This window comes from Benincasa hispida, chromosome 12, assembly GCF_027475165.1.
Source record: "Benincasa hispida cultivar pf3 chromosome 12, pf3_genome.v1.1, whole genome shotgun sequence".
NCBI classification, from domain to species: domain Eukaryota; kingdom Viridiplantae; phylum Streptophyta; class Magnoliopsida; order Cucurbitales; family Cucurbitaceae; genus Benincasa; species Benincasa hispida.
Genome location: NC_143489.1, coordinates 78,563,770 through 78,583,440, shown reverse-complemented (window position 1 = coordinate 78,583,440; position 19,671 = coordinate 78,563,770). Strand labels below are relative to the sequence as shown.

The window sequence follows — 19,671 nt, the reverse complement described above, 5'->3', positions numbered from 1 at the left end:
GTAAATACATCACTCGTCAGGGGCTCAAGATATTTAATAATTTATGGGGAATCATATCTAACATATATTCATAACCTCCTTTCAGAACCCATCTTAGTGAGTTGTGGTGGAGCAATTGAAACATATACTGCACATCCAAAAATTCTCAGATGGGAAATATTTGGCTCATGACCATAAGCTAATAATAATGGTGAGTACTTATAATAAACTACTGGCCTAATGCGTACAAGTGACGCTGCATGCAAAATAGCATGTTCCCATACAGATGAAAGAATCTTATCTCTCAAAAGTAATGGTCTTGCAACTAATTGTAAACGTTTTATAGATAATTCTGTTAAATCATTTTGTGTATGAACATAAGCTACAGGATGTTCAACACTTATCATAATTGACATACAATAATGATCAAAAGCTTGGGATGTCAATTCACCGGCATTATTAAGACAAATGGTCTTAATTGTATCATCAAGAAAATGTGCTCTTTAAGTAATTTTGCAAATGCAAGATTTCGACTTGATAATAAGCACACGGATATGAAAAATATAATATAATAATATTTTTATATAATAATAATAAATAAATAATAACTAAAATTATAAAATAAAATAACTAAAACATAAAATAACCAAAATCAAGAAATTTGATAATATGAAAATTAGTGGAAGTGGAATTCTCATCAATGTAGGTATGTTTTTCAGATATACCAAATGCTACTATTTATAGACAAAGTGACAAATAAGATGTGGACTTACGTGAACACAAAACATGAATAACTACATGACATATGAACAATATAAACGGTGACATATGGGCTTTAGGACACTAAGCAATGTGCATCTATTTTCTATTATAATATTCATAATAAAAATATATATTTTTTTCTTTTAGAAGAAAACAACCTTAAGGTTATAATAAAAAAGTTTGGGCAAATTAAAAAAACAACCCTAAAGTATGGTAGTAGTTATAATTATATCCTTAGACCTTCAATTTTAAAAATTAAGCCCTTAAACTCATATAAGTGTTAAAATTGGACCTTCATACTTACATAATTGCATAAATTTGAGGGCTTAATTTTTATCATTTATAGGTTCAATTTATACCATTATTATAAGTTCGATGGTCCAATTTTAATAGTTTTTAGAAATTTGGAGATCAAATTTTTGCAACTGAAAATTTGAGGGTGTAATTATAGTTACTGCCATACGCGAGGGGTGGTTTTTGAAATTTCCCAAAAATCTTTATAATACGTGATAACAAGGAAGAAAAGATATTTGTAATTAATAGAATTGCTTTAAATATTATCCCATAAAATTTATTGAAAGCATTTTTAATGTAATATTTTTTAAAAATGCCCACATATTAAAAAGTTTTTCAAATTAACTCCAACTTCGAGGTTCATAGTATAAATATTATGTCAGTTGAGCTATGATCATTTTGACGAGCTTTATTATTAAACAACAAAAACCTAATAAATATAAAATTAAAAAATTAGAATATAATGAACTTAAAAAATTAAAAAACCTATTATAGGTTAGGAGAATGTCAATCTATACTCTTAATTTTGGAAGTAGTATAAATTAAAATTGAACTAATATTTTAAATAATGAACTTTTTTAAATATATTAACTTACATCCCTTCTAGATTTCATTCAAAAAAAATATCGTGTGAAGCATATAAATTATGTCATAATTAAATTTCTAAATTTTAATAAGTGTTTTAAATTAGGCTTCGTTATTATTATTTTTGAAAATCATCCATATATCAATTTCCACATGTGTGTTGGTTTATTGGAATATCGATTTTAAAAAGAAAAAAAAAAAAGACAATTAGCATTGATGCATAGACGATTCTCAACTCAAGTTTTAACTGAAAATTTAAATTGATTCACTTGGAAAATTTTAGGGGTTTAATTATTAATACAAACTTAAGTATCACATGATGTTTTTCCAAACAAAACGTTATGAAGAGCGTAAAAGTGCATTTACAAAAATTCAATGTCTAAATAATTGAAACAATTATTAATTTAGGGTTTAAATTAATACAATTATTTACAAATTTTTTATTATTACTATTATGAAAAATATCCATTTATATCCTTAAACTTCAAAAGTCGTATTAATTTAAACTTGAACCAATACAATTTAAATCCCAAAGTTTTGTAAGTGTATCAATTTACACCCTCCATTATATTCTCTTATAATGGAGGGTGTAAATTAAACCTTGAATTAATTTAGACTCTTATTCAAATTTTCCTTTGAGAATTGTCTATATATACATTTTACTCTAATCCTTCCTTTGGTAAAACTGATATTTGAAGAAATTTGCACACGTAGGATGATTTTCAAAACTAATTACAATGAAGGATTTAAACTAACTGATTTAAGAAATTAGGAGTTTAACTTACTCAAATTATAAGCTTCACATGATATTGGTTGAACGAAAAAATTTGAAAGAGATTATGAATTGATACGCTTACAAAATTTAAAATTCAAATGGATATAATTATTAATTTAATTATTTAATAAATACAACCCGAAAATTTAGAGATATAAATTGATATTGGTTCTCTGAATATTTGCTAACTTTAGTGTATGGTTGAACTATGATGGTACATTTTAGTATTCAAAAAGTAGATTCCTTTCAAAAGTGAATAACAATCAAGTCAACTTCAAAATAAGATACATTCATACACTTTGCTCCTTTTAACTTTCCCACTTTTTTTAAAAAAAAATTCCCACATTTTGTATGTTAATAAAATAAAATAAAATAAAATAAAATACATACAAAGTTGAGATGCAATGAATAAACTTTGACTCCGAGATAACTAAAAGGTAGGACGTTAAAATATCATTTTGGATATTGTATTTTGAATTTTATTTAATTTTGAGATAATTTTAATGGTTAGCACTTTTTTAAGTTAATAATTAAGTGTTTAACAATATTTTTAATAATTTCATATATAATAAAATCTATTAATGATAGACTTCGCTGATAGACTTCCATTAGTGATAAATCTCTATTAGCGATATAGTTTACCCATTGGTGGACTCCAAGAACCAATTCTAAATTTTGTTACATCAGTCAATTCTTTTACATTATGTTATATATGCAAATACTTTGGCCTGATTACTATAGCCCCTTCAATTTGATCCATGCTTTATCAAATGTTCAATTTTAATCTTTGTACTTTCAATAAATCATAAATTTATTCTCTCAAAGATCATTTTTATCGAAATTCATTAAATAATAATAACTTTCATTCTATAGAAATCCAATATGTGAATATGTTTTCAAAATATATAATGAAAATGCTTTAAATAAAAATCAATATAGTAGTGATTAAATTAAATATTTATAGAAAGTACAAGAACTAAATTAAGTATAATGATCAAAATTGAACGAGTCTTAAAAGTACATCAACTAATATAGTCTTAATCTAAGTTTTTATTTTACTTTCATGCTTATTGCATTTTTAGATGATTAAATATTTTATGTTAGTCAAGTAGTTTTGTGAAATGAAATGATTATAATCTCCATTTTTATTAATAAATCTTAAATTTAGTCTTTTTATCGAAATTGACTATAATTTTCATGAATAAAAATATAAAAAATAGTCAATTTAAAATTGACGTTATGAAAATTTAGAAACTAAAATGATCGAAAGTTGAAAAATTTATATTAAGTATATAGAAAAAGATAATATAGAATAGGGGGAGGGAGCGCAATAAACTCCTAAGTGGAAGTAGAGAGGCACATGCATAATTGCTTTGAAATTCGTTCATTCAAACATTGCTTATGCTTTTTGCCTCTTGTTTTTTGCCTCTTTAACATTTTTTTTCGAAAGATGTGGAAAGTTTTACTTTTAATACAAACTTGGGATGTGAGCAACATAACACCACCCTCCCATGTCCACCATACCCTTCAAATCTCCAAATCCTCTAAAAAAATTCCTACTCGTTTTCTTCCCGAACCTACTTTTTAAGGTACTGGATTGAGTTTTGAAATCTAGAATTAATATATCTATATTAAAAAATTTATGTTTGGAATACAGAGTTGTTTAGCATGGAGTTAGAAAATCTGTATTTGAGATGCAAAGTTGAGTTATTAAATCAATGATATTTGGTGTAACTTTTTGCAATTTAAAAAAGTATGATTCTACAGTGGTTATTTTTGTTTGCTTAACTTTTTGTATAACCCTTCAATTGCACGCATATTTTCCCAAATTTTTAACACTTATTAATTGAGTTATCAAACACTTATTAATTGAGTTATCTAATTAAAACCTTCGCATATATCTTATAATTTTATACATGTAATCAATATACTCAAGGCAGATAAATACTCGTGTTTCATGAAAATAACAAAATTACAATATATTTGAATATTTGAATAAATTTATGTGCATCTCGAATAATTGATATAAATCTACTTGAAATTTAGAGAAGTCATATGCTCCTCAACCTATCTTTTTATTATATGGAAACAAAAATATTTAGTCAATGTTTATAAGTTATTTTTCTACTTATTGGGATTAAAGGACAATCAAAGCTGTTGACTTTCATGAATTTTTTACTTCTACGATGTTTTGATTTTTATTGCATAACTTAGTTGGTTGAAAGAATGTGCATTCATACTAAAAGATCGGACATTTGAATCTGTCGCTCCTACAAAATAAAAAATAAAAGTAACCTCTAATTTTGAGGCTGATAATTAAAGTACCATGACAGTTGAGCTATGCTCATTTTGACTATATATACTTTTCTTTATGGTCATTTATATTTTACACCACTTTATAATAAAATTTAATCCTATACAATAGTATTCCAAAAGAAAAGTCTACACATATAAAGTATATTTTCTTATCTCTCTGTTTTTTCTTAGGAAACTATTTTTTTATTTAAAAATGCATAAAGTATCCGAAAATGAAATTATAATATAATATTTTAGTTTTTTTAATTTCTTATTTAAACTTAAAATTTATTTTTTAGATATCAATTATAGATAAAGATAGAAAAAATATTTTTGAATCTTTAGTAAATTAATTACATTAAAAACCTATATTTTTAATACTATACTAAAACATTTCAGTATTATTTTATCAATAAAAAAGCTTCATTAATTCTCTTTTATATTTATACGGATGGTCCAATCATACTTTATCGCGACAAAGTAAATAAATATCAAACGTAATGCTTATAAATTTTGGCAACCAATATTACTCAGTTTAAATTTTATATATGAAAACAAACAGTATATAACATATGCGGTTGTTGATTAATCTCACAAGACAATTATTTGACTCCTACATTTTGATCTCAAGAAAGTTATGGGATTTTTAATTTAAATTGTGGTCATTATATTTGAATTCCGTGTAAGACTAATTATTTTACCAAACAAAATCACCATCTTGAAATAACAACTTTTATAATAATAAGCAACTTGCAAATGTAGCAAAAAGATTGTGGCTCAACTCAAATGAAAACATATTGAAAAGTCGAAACAAACAATCTAAAATGAAGTACATCATCATTACATTTCATATAAGAGATAAATTCTCAAGAGGTCACCTAACATAAGATTAGGTCAAGCTAAGTATGCTTAACTTTGGAGTTCCTATGATTGAACTACCGAAAAGAAAAATATACCTTGTTGGTATAAGTAGTAACTTTTAATTTTTTCTTAACCATACTTTCATGTCAAAGTCTTTCTTAACTATACTTTTATGTCCGCATGATCCCTTTTCTTCAAATATGATCGTGGTCCATTCACGTCTCCTTCCTAAACTTGGGTCGTTACAAGTTACATCAATTATGATATTTCATTGGTACATATAATAAAAAAATATCTAAGTAATTTACTTCGTATATAAGGTTTACCACTGATTTACCTTAAGATAGTTGATGATTTACTTGATCAACTTCTTATCACTGATGTAGTTTTTATTTTTAGTCGTCCCTCCTTTGCTTATATTGTATCTTTTCTTACTTGAATAAACCAATTTTGATTTTTGAAACAATAATAAATAACTTCAAACTAACAAGGAACTTGACAATAATTTTAACTTTTTTTTTTCTTTTATGACTTCTGAGTGAATTTTGTTGTCTTTTTTGTCATCAATTGTTTTATCATTTCATTTAATGCCATTTTTCTTTCTATTTATATACTGTAGTTTTTGTTTTCATATTTCATGCCATTAACTAATTGGCTGACTCACACATGGCATGTTTCAAACCATCTTTAAATGTATTTGAATTTTACCTAAAAAGAAAAAGTACCCAATATTAGTTTGTAGGTGATAATTATATCTCTTGTGTAGTTACAATCTTGGCCCACCCTCTTTCCACATGTGAGGAAAAAAGTTTTAAAAGAATGAAAGTGATGGAGGAACTAATTTGCAGCATTAAGAGAACCAAAGAACTTCAAAGATCCACCAAGGTCTCTAGACTAATATTATGTAGACTTTCAATGAAATGATTCAAGACATTTATCATCCTAGCTCAAATGTCAATACTGTTTAGAACCATAGAGAAAATTAAATTCTTTTACCAAATTTCAGGGTAAAGCTAAAACATTATGAATCATTACATATATGGTCCTATAAAATATCATAGATTTCTAACAGCATTATTTTTAGGAACTTCCATAAAAGAGATCGAATTCGGGCTTGAGCTTAGGGATGGGCGGAAAGAACACAGCGAAGGCAATCGCCTCCATGCATCAGATCAAAGGCTTTGTTGATCTCTTCCAGGGTCAAATTGTGGGTTACGTATTCATCAACTTTGATTTCCTGCAAGCATGGATATTGATATAGTAGTAAGCATCCTGGAACTAGAAGAACTAAAATCCTTGGTACCCAAGTTTCGGATTTCTTTACAAGTTTGATCTACTTTAGGAGTCATGTCTTGATAGGATCTTTTTACTTTAAAAAGTTTCAAAGCTTTTGGATTTTTGTAACCTCTGCTCGTTCTAACTTAATGGCTTTGTAACTATTAAAATATTATTAGCTTTGTTCGTTTTAACGTTAACGAGCCACGTTAACCTTTAAAGTGAAGAATTACATAAAAAGCTTCCCAACCATTGTTATTTGGTAATGTAAGGCTTAACTAAACAAACAAAGGTTAGACCCATCAAACATGAAATTGAAAATTATAGACAAAAAATGACTTAAATTGACACAACAATAAAGGGAGTATTTGAACTCCCAACTTCAAGTAGGTTGAGTAGGCTATTATAGCCCACTCCATGTTTGAGGCTCCAATAATAATAGTTGGTATTTTTAATTATTATACCCTACAATTAATTAGAGTATTACTATTTCAAATTCCTGCATGTTCTAATATTTACTATTTCCTGCCCATCATCTTTCCATCTTTGTTATAGTGTTAATTATTTCCTACTCATACTAAAAGAGTCTACACCCGAAACACATACTATTATATTATACCTACAAACTATTCTAACCCACGGGCTAGAACAACCAACCCAACGTCCCAAACAACTCCTAAGAGTTTTAGGGACCAAACTTATAATTTAACCTTTAGAAAATTGTTTGTTCCTAATAGTTTGTTTTCTTTGCTGGTTCTTAAAAATATATTCAATATCTTAACCAAATTCAAAGAAAGTTTTTAGAAACTGCGATAAGAAAACAAGAACAGCAGATTATTGTTCGAAAAGATAACATAACTGAAAACAAAATGGTCAACGATGAAGCTACAAGATAACATCTAAAAAATACCTTCTTCAAGTACTTTTCAACAAGCCAAGGCACTTGAGAACGACTCTTGAAACCACCAAAAGCTGTTCCTTTCCAGACGCGACCAGTCACTAACTGGAAAGGCCTTGTAGATATTTCCTGGCCAGATGCTGCAACCCCCACAATGACGGATTGCCCCCAGCCCTGATAAGAAGATGCACAAAAAAATCAGGCATGCTCACAGCTACTTCGATGATATATAAAGTCAATGAAATCTGTTATAAGCACTTACCTTGTGGCAGCATTCCAGAGCAGACCTCATCACATTGACATTCCCTATGCACTCAAAACTATAGTCAACACCCCCATCGGTGAGATCAATGATGACCTGCTGAATTGGTTTGTCATGTTCTTTTGGGTTCACAAATTCATTAGCTCCAAATTTCTTAGCTGCAAGGTATCGACAAATAATGTCATAACAACACTTCAATACCCCCTCGAGAATCATCGGAAACAGTGTTCGTATCCAAAGCAGCAGATTCGGTCAGGCGTTAAAAAAGGTAGGGAAAGTTACCACTTAAATCAAACAGAATAAAGAAAATGCAGATTTTCTTTCAGGGGAGTCATTGATAGAATGAAGTTGCAAAAGAAGGAGAATGATATACAAAAACCAAGTCGCCAGGCCAAGGAAGTCACAAAAAGGTCCTCCACTTGCCCCATAGAAAACATAAGATAAAATTTTAAAGGCATTGAAAGGAGAATATGATTTACACCAAGAGAGAGACTAGTAAAAGATAAAGTGATCAAAGAAGTTTCAAGAAGATCTAGAATCCACGTTCCTCTCAAGCCCAATGATTCTTATTTTCACACGAAACAAACTTCTATGAAAAGAATCCCAGCCAAATGAACTAAAAATACCATTCTTTTATTTGTTTCGATGAAAGCTTGATTTCATATTTTTTTCCATTAATAATTTTATATCCTTATTATAAAACAGTAAAGATCAAGCAAACAGACAACCGTCCAATTTCCAAATGACATATATGCTAAGAACATTTAGTAAGATTTAGCAATCAGAAAATCCAAGTTATGTTCAAGTAAATAGGTTTCACAAAGTTTATAAATCTAGAAAACAGAGATGAACAGATTGGCACATCTCGTCCACCGTTCATGTCAGTATTAACTCTATATTTCATTCCCATTTCAAGATAACAAGGACCTGTTATTTCAAATAAATATGCTAAGCAAATGTGAAGTACGAAGTAGGGGTGAGCATGATAGACCGAAAAATCGAGTCGACCGACTAAACCAAAGTCGGTCAATCGGAGAAAGAGAGGGGTCGGTTGGGGAAAATTCCTAATCGGAAAATTAAAAAAAGAATAAAAAAAAGAATAAAACCGACCAAATCGATCAACTTTTACTCTTTGATAATCGAGGTCGTTTGAACATTTACTAAACTGACCATAGCCGATTCAGTGACGATTTGGTCGGAAAACCAACTCTGACCGACCGATGGTCGCCCTTAAGAACTCTATATCCAAACAATAACAATTGGATTAATGCATAATAATTGGGAGAGAATTTTTTCTTCAAATGTGAATTTTCAACAATAAAGCACCAACACTCCCAAAATGGTCAAGTGTTGGTGTCAGACACCGACACACTCCCAACTCATGTCCGACACACAAAATAGCATGTCAATATTATTTTATTGTTATGTTTATTTTCTGAAACGCTAGGACATGTTTATTAAAAGGAAATTAGGGCTTATTACTAAATTAGTTTATTATTATTTCCTTTATAGTATTTTCCTTTATTGGTTTATTGATGGCTATTTATTCACTTTATAAAATGTTGATTATGTACTCTGATTTATTCAATAATATACAAATTTAACATGGTATCGAAGCACTAGGGTGTAACGTTGAACTCTTGCTGCCACCACTCTAAGCTCTGCCTCCATAGATCCGACTAGCCATCAATGGAGGCAGACCCACGTGTAGATCTGTCTCCTTCACTTCCGATCTGAACCTCCCTTACCCAGAACCGTCGACGTCGAAATAAGTGCATCCAGACCGTTTGAGCCAGAACTTTGGGCCATTCGTTTCCACTCGCTTTGTCGCCCAGGTTCGCTTGCGCACGGTTGCCAGTAGCCCTGACGACCACAGGTCCGCCACACATAGCTCTGTCGAACCCTAATCTGCCGTGTGAAGTTGCAACACTTGCCCTCGCTTAGTTCCGTCCAAAAAAGCACAAACACATATACGGATATGATACGATATGACAATACGTTAATTTCTAAAAAACTAAGATATGAATACGTCGAAGATACATTATATATATATATATATATATATATATATATATAAATTGCTATAATACTTATTTTAAGTTAGATTAAAATAGATTCAAGAAGAGAGTAAAAACTCGGAAAAAAAAATCCCATAACGTCGAGTGATTGTTGAGCGACTAGAGTAGACGGTAGGAAAGAAGTAGAAGATGAAGATTGAAGAATGAAGCTTAGGATGAAGGGGGTGTGAATCATAATTTAAATAGTGAGAGAGAAGAGAAAAACGAAGATTTAATTACGTTTTGATTTTTTTTAATTCTTTATGTTTTATCATTTTTTTTTTTTTTTTTGATTACTCAATTTAAGTGGACTTTTATGTTTGGAGGTGATTTTAAAATGGTTGAAATCACTTTTGTCATTTAATCATCGTGAAACACATTTAATTCTTCAAAACTAATTTTGATGATATGAAAATTGCATTTAAAAGTATAAAATTTAAAACTAAGTTAATTTTGAGTAATTAAAAGTGTGTTTTCAAGTGATTTTAAAATTGAAAAAAAAGTGATTTTTGATGATTTTAAAATCATTCCTAAACATGCACTAAAATAAAATGGGTTGTGGATTGGGCTTAAATTTGAAAAGGAAAATTGACCCACGTATCCCCTTCACGTATCTGGAAGCAAATACGTGTATCTGAAAGCAAATACGCATATCGGAAAAATAAAAAAATAAATAAATAAATAAATCAGATACTTCAAATCACGTATCTACCACGTATCTGGACGTATCCGTATCTGATATCGATTTTCTGCACAATTAGAAGTATCTGTGCTTCTTAGGTTCCGTCATCCCATTCTTGTGGGTTCCTCTATTCCTGCTTCCTGCAGATTTCAAGCTATCGTGCAGTCCTCACCGCCTTGTGTCATCGTTCTGCTCTGTTCACGCCATTGCCCAGTTGTTTATCGGCGCCAGGTTGCCGACCAATCTCACACAACTGTCCTCTCGCAGCCCCTGTCTTTCACGCACAGTTCGAGAGGTGCGTTCCACATCTATTCAATTCAGTTGTATGTCAACTGGTCCATTCAGTCTAGAATCCAGTTCGGTCACTTGTTTTTGGTTAATTTATTCCGATTCGATTTACTTCGTTGGGTTCAGTTCTTCAAACAGGTTCAGTCAGACTAGTTTAGTTTGGTTAAGATCATTAGTCTGGTTTGCTAGGTTTAGTTTGATTCAATTTGCATTTCTGGATTTATGTTTCATTTCTAAATTAGTCGTTCGTGGGTTTTGTTGTAGATCTCTATGAGGATCTTTGTTTTCAGCCCAGAAGTTCTTCATAGGTTTTATTATAGATCTTTGAGAATCTATGTTTCTAGCCCATAAGTTTTTGGTTATGTTCTTCGAGGGTTTCTGTATCCAACCTACTTTGTGTGTTTGTTCTTCATGGGTTTCTATTTCCATCCTAGATCTGTTGATTTGTTTCAGAAGTTATCTTAAGTTGTTTGCCAATCTACTACCTTGAGTTTGAGGGAGGGTGTTAAAAGGAAATTGGGTTTATTACTAAATTAGTTTATTCCTAATTATTATTTCCTTTATAGTATTTTTCTTTATTGATCTATTGATGGCTATTTATTCACTTTATAAAAGGTTAATTATTTATTCTGATTTATTCAATAATATACAAATTTAACACGATTGGTATTTGAATTTTTTTAAAAAAATAAAAAAAAAATAATAATAATTAAAGGGTGGAAGGGAGGAAGACTTTGTTGGCCTATTTTTCTCTAAATCTTGGGGTTTTGACTTTTGCATCCTCAAAACTCACCGACGACTTACTCTTCCATCCTCAAACGTTCAAAAACCTTGATGTTGCCTTTTTCATGAAATGTATGAATGTGCTTTCGAATGTTTAAAGATAATATTTACAATATGTCAAAATATGTACATATATATTATTTTTTTTTAAGAAAGTGTCCCAATGGCCAATGTGCTGTCCTACTTTTTTAGAAATTGACTTGTCAGCGTATCAATGTCGTGTCCGTGTCGCGTGTAGTGTATATGCTTCTTAGAATAAATTTAACTTAGTATAATATTAAAAAATGTTTTTATTTATAAAATTTAGATGAAAAGAAAAGACTCTTAGATGTGTAAGTCCCCAAAGACAACTTGTTGTGCGTGCTCATATACTCGCACTTTTTTTAAAAAAAAAACTTGTCTCCCTATTTATCTTTATAAACTAGAATAGCATATATAAGAAAATGCACATCAATGAAAAAATTGATAACTAATAAAGCTATTTGAAAATGCATGGAACTTTTCATCTAATCAAGACTGCAGGAAAATTTTAAATAAATGAACACATTTATATTTACAAAGCAATAAGCTAAAATTGTTAGAAAAAGAATAGTAATTTAAAACGGTTTAAAATCAAATCCCTAATTGGTCCTTAGTCTCAGTGCCCTCTCCTGCCCCCTAGGGAGAAACTCACCACGCTTCTTTCATGCTTGTGTTAATACAATGAAGTCACGAAAACAATTACAAAATATGACACCATAATTAAATGAAAAAAATAAAACAAAAACATAAACCTCAAAAGATCAGGATATGTTTTATACGACTATCCTTAGGATTATAAATTCAAGAAATAGAGCATAAAATGTGAGAAACCGAGGTATACCAATTTCAAACTTTTTGCTGTCAATATCAATGCCGATTATACGCGAGGCACCAGCTGCTTTGGCACCTTCTGCCACCTGTAAAATTTATGTCAACAAGAAATTTGATGCTATTAACCAAACAAACTATTTCGTTGATAAGATAAAAGGATATACCTATGAAAGGGATTGGGTAATATTTCTTGGTTTATAAAGAAATGGCTAGCAGAAACCAAACCACTGCAAATACCAATGTTTTGGAAGGCTAATGGCCGTCTGGCTTCGCTTAGAGAGGCAAAGCATAAGCTTTGATATATATATATATATATAGAAAAAAGCTAATAAATTTCATTAAAAAATGGAAACCCCCATTATAACAGTATCAATAACATTTAACTATAAAAGGGATTGGTCTATATTTCTTTGTTCATGAAGAAATGGCTAGCAGAAATCAAACCACTGCAAATACCAACGTTTTAGAGGCTAAAGGCTGTCTGTCTGGCTTTGCTTAGAGAGGCAAAGCATGAGCTTTGATATAGACAAAAGCTAATAAATATCACTAAAAACAAAAACAAAATGGAAAATGGAAAATCCCAACATAACAGTATCAATAACATTTAAAGCTCATTATCATTGTCATTCTTTATAACGATTCTATTTTTTAACATCATAATCAGTACCACACATAGGATCAGCATATTCTATAATTCTAGTCTTTTCCATTTATTCTTAACCTGTGGTAGTAGTATTAGTATTATATATCTACATGCATTAATTAACGTTTATATTTCAAAATATCAGTCCGTAATATTTTTGTAGCTATCACATGAGGCTCATTTTCCTTTAACCTTCAAAATACAAGTCTCAATGCCTTCCAGTGGAGGCACATATACCTCTTGTGAAATGCAAGCCTCTAACAAAACCAGGTGCAAGTTCCAAGGGTAGAAATCAAGTTTCGTTTTGGAACTCTTTTACACCTTAAAACCATTTTAAGACAGCGACAAACATTGAATCTCTGAAGAAATCCTCACTAAATTAGAATCAACTTGAGATCCATTTAGAGGAAAGAGAGGGCAGTCAAAAAAGGACAGGAAGGTCTTATATGAAACTTACAGCGAGGCCTACAGTCCCCAGGCCAAAAATAGCAACATTGGACCCTGGCTCTACTTTTGCAGTGTTCCAAACAGCTCCAAGACCTGAAAATACCACATGCCACAGTATTTAATAATTATGGGGGAAAAGAAGGTTATGTTTGAAAGATATTGTTTTACGTGAATAGCTCCCCCCTCATTCAAAAGAAAAATCAGAAAAACAAAAAGCAAACTGAACATCAGCTGCTTTCTTTTTCCTTGGATAGAAAACCACTTGACATGTAAACGTTAACAAACAAATACATCTCTTTCTCTAAATTCGTCCCATTTCTTCTCTCTATTTTCCGTAGCTATAGGATAACCATTCTCTCAACAGATAAACTAACTATACATGGTTAAAAAGAAGAGCACAGCAAGGCGGAGAAACCAAAGAACTAACAATCAATCCTGCAAGTCGTGCAATGCTTGTTGCTCCTGCGCCAGCTTACTAATCGTTTGTACAGAAAAGGAACACTAACTCATCTTTTTATGTAATAAGCATAATTTTTTTTTTTTTTTTAACACACGTGAGAAGCATAATTTAGTTTGTTGAGCTATACTTCTTGAACAACACAAAAGTACTGGGACCCCTGCTTTTGGTTACAGAAAGTTGGCAAACTCTTCCAATGGTAGTAAATCTGTATAATTTTCATCTCGAGTTGAAAGAAATTGTAGCTTTCATACCTTGAAAAGAAAATATGAACATCAAGAGGATATGTTCGACAAAATGGATTAGAATGATAATAATTATAATCTTTTTAAAATGGTATGAAAATTAATGAAATTTGTGTAATTTATATGCTTGTTATGATGTTGTCTCAAGTCTCATTCTATTGTTTTAGAAAAATATTTTGAATTTTAAAAGAATACGGAAGGGAAAAACAATAAATACTTGCTAGAAGCCAGTTTTGTTGGTGGGTTCTTTTTCTCTTCTCTTCTCCTTTTTATTATTTATTTATATTTATTTTATTTTATTATTATTTTTTTTGGTCATTTTGTCTTGTATTTAAAAGTTGGCTGGAGAGATTGTCCAACTACAAAAGTAGTAAGTACTAGACATTGATGCAAGCTTAACCGATCACTACCTGTGGGAACACCACATCCAAGAAGGCATACTTTATCCAAAGGGGCTGTGGGATCAATCTTTGCAACACTCACATCATGAACGACAGTGTATTGACTAAATGTTGACGTGCCCATGAAGTGATATATAGGTTTTCCATTTATGGAGAAACGACTCTGACGATCTGACATCATCACTCCCACCCCAGTGGCAGCACGAACTTTGCCACAAAGGTTTGTTTTCCCTGATTTGCAAAACTTGCATTCTCGACATTCTGCTTGATAGCAAGGAATGACATGGTCTCCAGGTTGAACTTCAGTCACACCTTCACCAACACTCTCTACTATCCTGCCCATGAGTGTCATATTGCCGCTTAAGCAATGAAATTTATATATACATGCATACATAACTATATATATATATATATATGTATGTATGTATGTATGTATAATAATAACAATCAGAATATCTAGATCTGAGTACCCAAAAAAAAAAAGCCACATACCCTGCAGCCTCATGACCAAGAATACAGGGGAAGAGACCTTCAGGGTCCTAAAAAGGAGGTGAACCTCAGAAAAGTCAGAATTTAATATTGAGAGGCAGGGGTTTCTACGTGTGCAGGAAACAAAATAATAATATAATAACAATAAAGCGCAACATTGAAAAGAAATATGCAAAAAGTTCTATCACATAGGACGCATAGGTCATATGTTTCTACGTGGCCAGGAAGAGATATTGTAATAATGACATCTTAAATATCGAAGTGTTTGGGGCTTCGTCAACACCCACCCCCCCCCCCCCCCCCCCCCCTCTCCTCTTTTGGATTACATTCCATCAATGTAATTGTTACTTATCCAAAATAAATAAACGAAATCTTGATTATCAAAGTGGTTCACTTTTAGTTGTAAAATAATAGCACTATTTTATCAAATTTCGTTGATCCTTTATACTAAACACCTCAAATTTTAAAAGCCAAATGTGAATCATTAAAATGTGCCCACATATCTTCCCACTATCTATCAAACCCAAAAAATGTTCTATATCTTTCCCACAAAATAAAGCACAAAACAACAAAGAATCCAACCTACCAGAGAACACGAACACTCCTTCAAAAGGAAGGATTCAGTTCGAGTCAAGAACAAAGAAGGAGGCTCTATACATATGTCTTTGGCCTTAATCTTTCCCAAGGCTGTGAGCAAAGCAAAGAACTGATTCTAGCCATGACTATTAGGGATACCAGTCAAATGAAGGTGGGTTGTTATCTTATCAAATGGGATGTTGTCTCCAAAGACCTTTGTTTAATGAGAGTTTGGGTATTGGATATCTAGAATAAAAATTTTCTTCTTTTAGAGATTAATAAAAAAGAAAAACAAATAAGAATATGTTATACATTAGTTCAATATGATAAATTATTTCAACACGATTACCAGAAGAGTTCTTAACAAAAATAATGTTTTGGATGCTTGCTAAGAGATTTAAAAATTCTTGACAAAATTCAAAAGCAGGTCTATTACCCAAACTGATGTTTCTACACACTTGAAGCATAGAATCACTGAAACAAACTTGTTTCCCTTCTTCAATTTGGTTGGGTAATTGCCCCCCCTTCAAGTATAAGGCTACCTTAGTTCGTGCAATGCAGTCAAAGTGTCCTTCTACGGTTCGGGTAAGAAAGAAACCAGATTAGGTCAATGTAAGCAATGAGAATTTGAGGAGATACAGTTAACTTTTTAGGCTCTTGATGTTGTACTTCAATTACAATGAATCACTAGAAAGGAATTATAGTTCCAAAGTTTATAAATTTTCTTCAAAACATTCATCGTTAAATCAGGAATATGCAAAGGTCGTCATTAGACAAAACCCCATATAAAGGAGACCTCTCAAGAGGAAACTTTTCGGTTATCCTAAATGCCCCAAAGCATATGGCTAGCGACCCAATCCCATTTCACCAGGATCCTCATGAAGCTTCCCAGCTCTGGTGTTGACAACATTTAATTTATCAAAAGAGACAAAGGAAAATTAGTAAGAACAGGATGGATCATAAGCACACAACTTTTTTCTTTAAATAAATAAATCAACCTTATCCAACTGCACAATCCATTGCAAACTCGAGTGAAATACTACACGCAGAGATTAGCATTTCCTAATCTAACAATCATCAATGCACAAGAGAATTCTGAATCCAAATCCCTTCCACTACCCAATATAAAAAGGACTATTATAAATCACGAACACATCAAATATCGAAAACAAAAACCCACAACGAATAATTCAAAAACAGTACAGAAATGAGGAAACAAGAGGCGCGATGCAATGACCGACAGACAATTGAATCGATTAAAGATTTAGAAGATCAAAGAAGAGAAAGAACAACCTTGCCACTCCAGGTATAAGCATCAGTGTGACAAAGAGCGGTGTAGAGGATCTTGACACGGACCTCGCCGGCTTGCGGCGGAGCCACCTGAACATCCTCGATCACCAATGGCTTATTGGGTTCCCAGGCCACCGCCGCTGAAAAAGAAACAAAGGTAATTGAATCAAAAGCGAAGCATAGAGAGGAAGAATGAAATGTGTATATGGAGTGAGTACCTTTGCAGGTGATAACTTGACCTTGAGTTGCCATGGATGGAAGAACTCAGAACAGTGAAGAAAAGAAATGGAGGAGAAGAAGAATGAGAGGCTAGAGAGAGTGAAAAGAGATAGTATGCAAAACAAACAAGGTGGAGGACCCAACTTAAATAATACATAATAATGCCTCTTCTTTTGTATTTTTGCATGTTTTACATCTCTATCTTTTTTTTCTTTTTTCTTTTTTTTTTTCGAAAATATTTTCTTAGTCCTAGAATTCGGGTTAGTCTCTTTCAAAATATTACACATTTAATTCTTTTACTTTTTATATGATTTTTCACTAAATATTCATCTTTTCATATGTGTCATTAATATCTATTACTAATAATTTAAAATAATTATGAAGTAAATTAATTTTAACTGTGTTCGAGAAAAATAGTGAAACTTAATTTATTATAATTCTTTTATATTTATTAATAAACATTAACATTAAATCATAAAGCATTTAGTGAAAAAACGAGGTTAATAGAGTATATCTACTTGGGATCAAAATAAAACAAAACTCAAAACTTAAATATCAAATATATAATATTTTGAAACTTTGGGATTGAAAGGAAATGAGACACAAAATTTGGGGACCAAAAAAGTATTTTATCTCTCTCTTTTTTTTTCCTTTTTCTTTGATTTTCTACTCAACATTATAAGTTATATTCTAGAACTGTCGTTTATTTTGAACACACATGTTATTTTCAAAGTTGCAATGTTACTGTATAACCTTTTTATAAATGTTTTCAAAACTATGAAGTTAAAATTATTTAGATTAAAATACTATTTTGGTTGTACTCTGGAGCATGTTCAAATTTAGTTTATATGCTTCCACTTTTAATAAATTTTAAATCTAATCCCTCAAAGTTACTTATTATCGAAATTGGTTAAATAAAAATGATGATTTTTATGCATGGAAATACAATATGTATAAATATTTTCAAAATTTATAGTAAAAATGTTAATGGATGAAAATATTTTTTAAAAATTTATAATAAAAATAACAGTCAGGATTAAAATTAATATATACTAAAAGTATAGTGACTAAAATTGAACATTTAAAAGTACATGAACTAAATTGAACCAGTTTTAAATTATAGGGATCAAAATAACATTTTAACCAATTATTTAGAATGTGACCTAGAATAGTGACAATGATCTATCGTGGAAATTCGGGTACCACAACACCATTTTAGGTTAACCTTTTGTTTGATATTCCAATGTATCATTGCTCGAATGGTAATTTAAAACACTAGAGTGTTGAGGTTTTAATTTGAAGTTTAAAAATAGTATTTATTCTATATATGACATTTTATACATGTAATAAATAAGTAATATATAAACTTACTTCAGATCATAAATCTTTAATGCTAGTAAAATAAATCATTTTTAACTATATAAAAGGTGTCTCCAATGCATTTTATTATAAAAATAACTTTAAAATTAAAATTGACCCTATATATTTGTATATGCTTTTTGTCTATCATAAATTTTTGTGTCTAATGTTCAAGATTCGAAATATCAATGTCAATTGGAAATATTGAGATCCCGGTTCTATAGAAATATCAATATCGAGCACTACAAGAAAAAGAGGCTCTCCTGACGTCTAAAAAAGTCATCGGGAGAACAATCGTCGAGAGATAGGGTCTCTCCTGACGACATAAGAGAAGCGTCGGGAGTTAGAACTAACTCTCGACGCTGTATACTAGTCATCGAGACAATCTCCTGATGATTGGCTACTACTCAAACTCCCGACTTTTACTCGTCGAGAGTTTCCGATGGATCTCCCGACAGCTATTGTGCGTCGTTAAGATATCTATTATATAACATCTCCTTCAACCCTAGCCCGCACGCACACTCCTTCTTCTTCAAATCCATAACACCCACCGCATGTCGAACGCCCGCTGCACACTCCTTCGTCTTCTTCTTTTTCTTCCTTCGCGCCTCATGCATCACGCCTCACTAAAAACGTTGAATGCCTCATGCTTGCGCCTCACGCCTCACGCCGTTCGCAGCTGCTGTTGAGCTCATCGTCGACCAACTTCGCCACTCGTTCGACCAGCTCAACTCCGTCGCCCGTTCGACCTGTTCCGCAACTCGTTCAACTTGCTCTGTAGCCACCGATAAAGTGCTCCATTTGTTGTTTTGTTTATTGAATATATGTGCTTTGATTGTTTTTGTGGCATAATCAAAATCAAAATCTAATATTTATTTTGTTATTGTTTTGAATATA

At 31.2% G+C, this 19,671-nt stretch overlaps 1 protein-coding gene across 1 annotated transcript; it reads right to left on the bottom strand.

Annotated features, from left to right (window-relative positions):
* Positions 1 to 6,419: 6,419 nt before the first annotated feature.
* Positions 6,420 to 17,645, bottom strand: HOT5 (GroES-like zinc-binding dehydrogenase family protein). Its single transcript, XM_039020410.2, has 9 exons — positions 17,415 to 17,645; positions 17,200 to 17,336; positions 15,334 to 15,380; positions 14,851 to 15,176; positions 13,749 to 13,831; positions 12,659 to 12,734; positions 7,987 to 8,144; positions 7,737 to 7,898; positions 6,420 to 6,788 (listed from the first exon to the last, which is right to left on the bottom strand). The coding sequence occupies exons 1-9, from the start codon at positions 17,446 to 17,448 to the stop codon at positions 6,672 to 6,674; spliced, it is 1,140 nt and encodes a 379-aa protein (XP_038876338.1). The 5' UTR covers positions 17,449 to 17,645; the 3' UTR covers positions 6,420 to 6,671.
* Between the last annotated feature and the right edge of the window lie 2,026 nt (positions 17,646 to 19,671).

Bases quoted from the DNA above. Each gene is read 5' to 3' on its own strand.
- HOT5 (XM_039020410.2), bottom strand. From the start codon at position 17,448: ATGGCAACTCAAGGTCAAGTTATCACCTGCAAAG. The intron at 15,177-15,333 runs GTATGTGGCTTT...ACTCATGGGCAG, and splicing joins CTTGGTCATGAGGCTGCAGG to GATAGTAGAGAGTGTTGGTG. The intron at 12,735-13,748 runs GTAAGTTTCATA...TAAATTTTACAG, and splicing joins TGGGGACTGTAGGCCTCGCT to GTGGCAGAAGGTGCCAAAGC.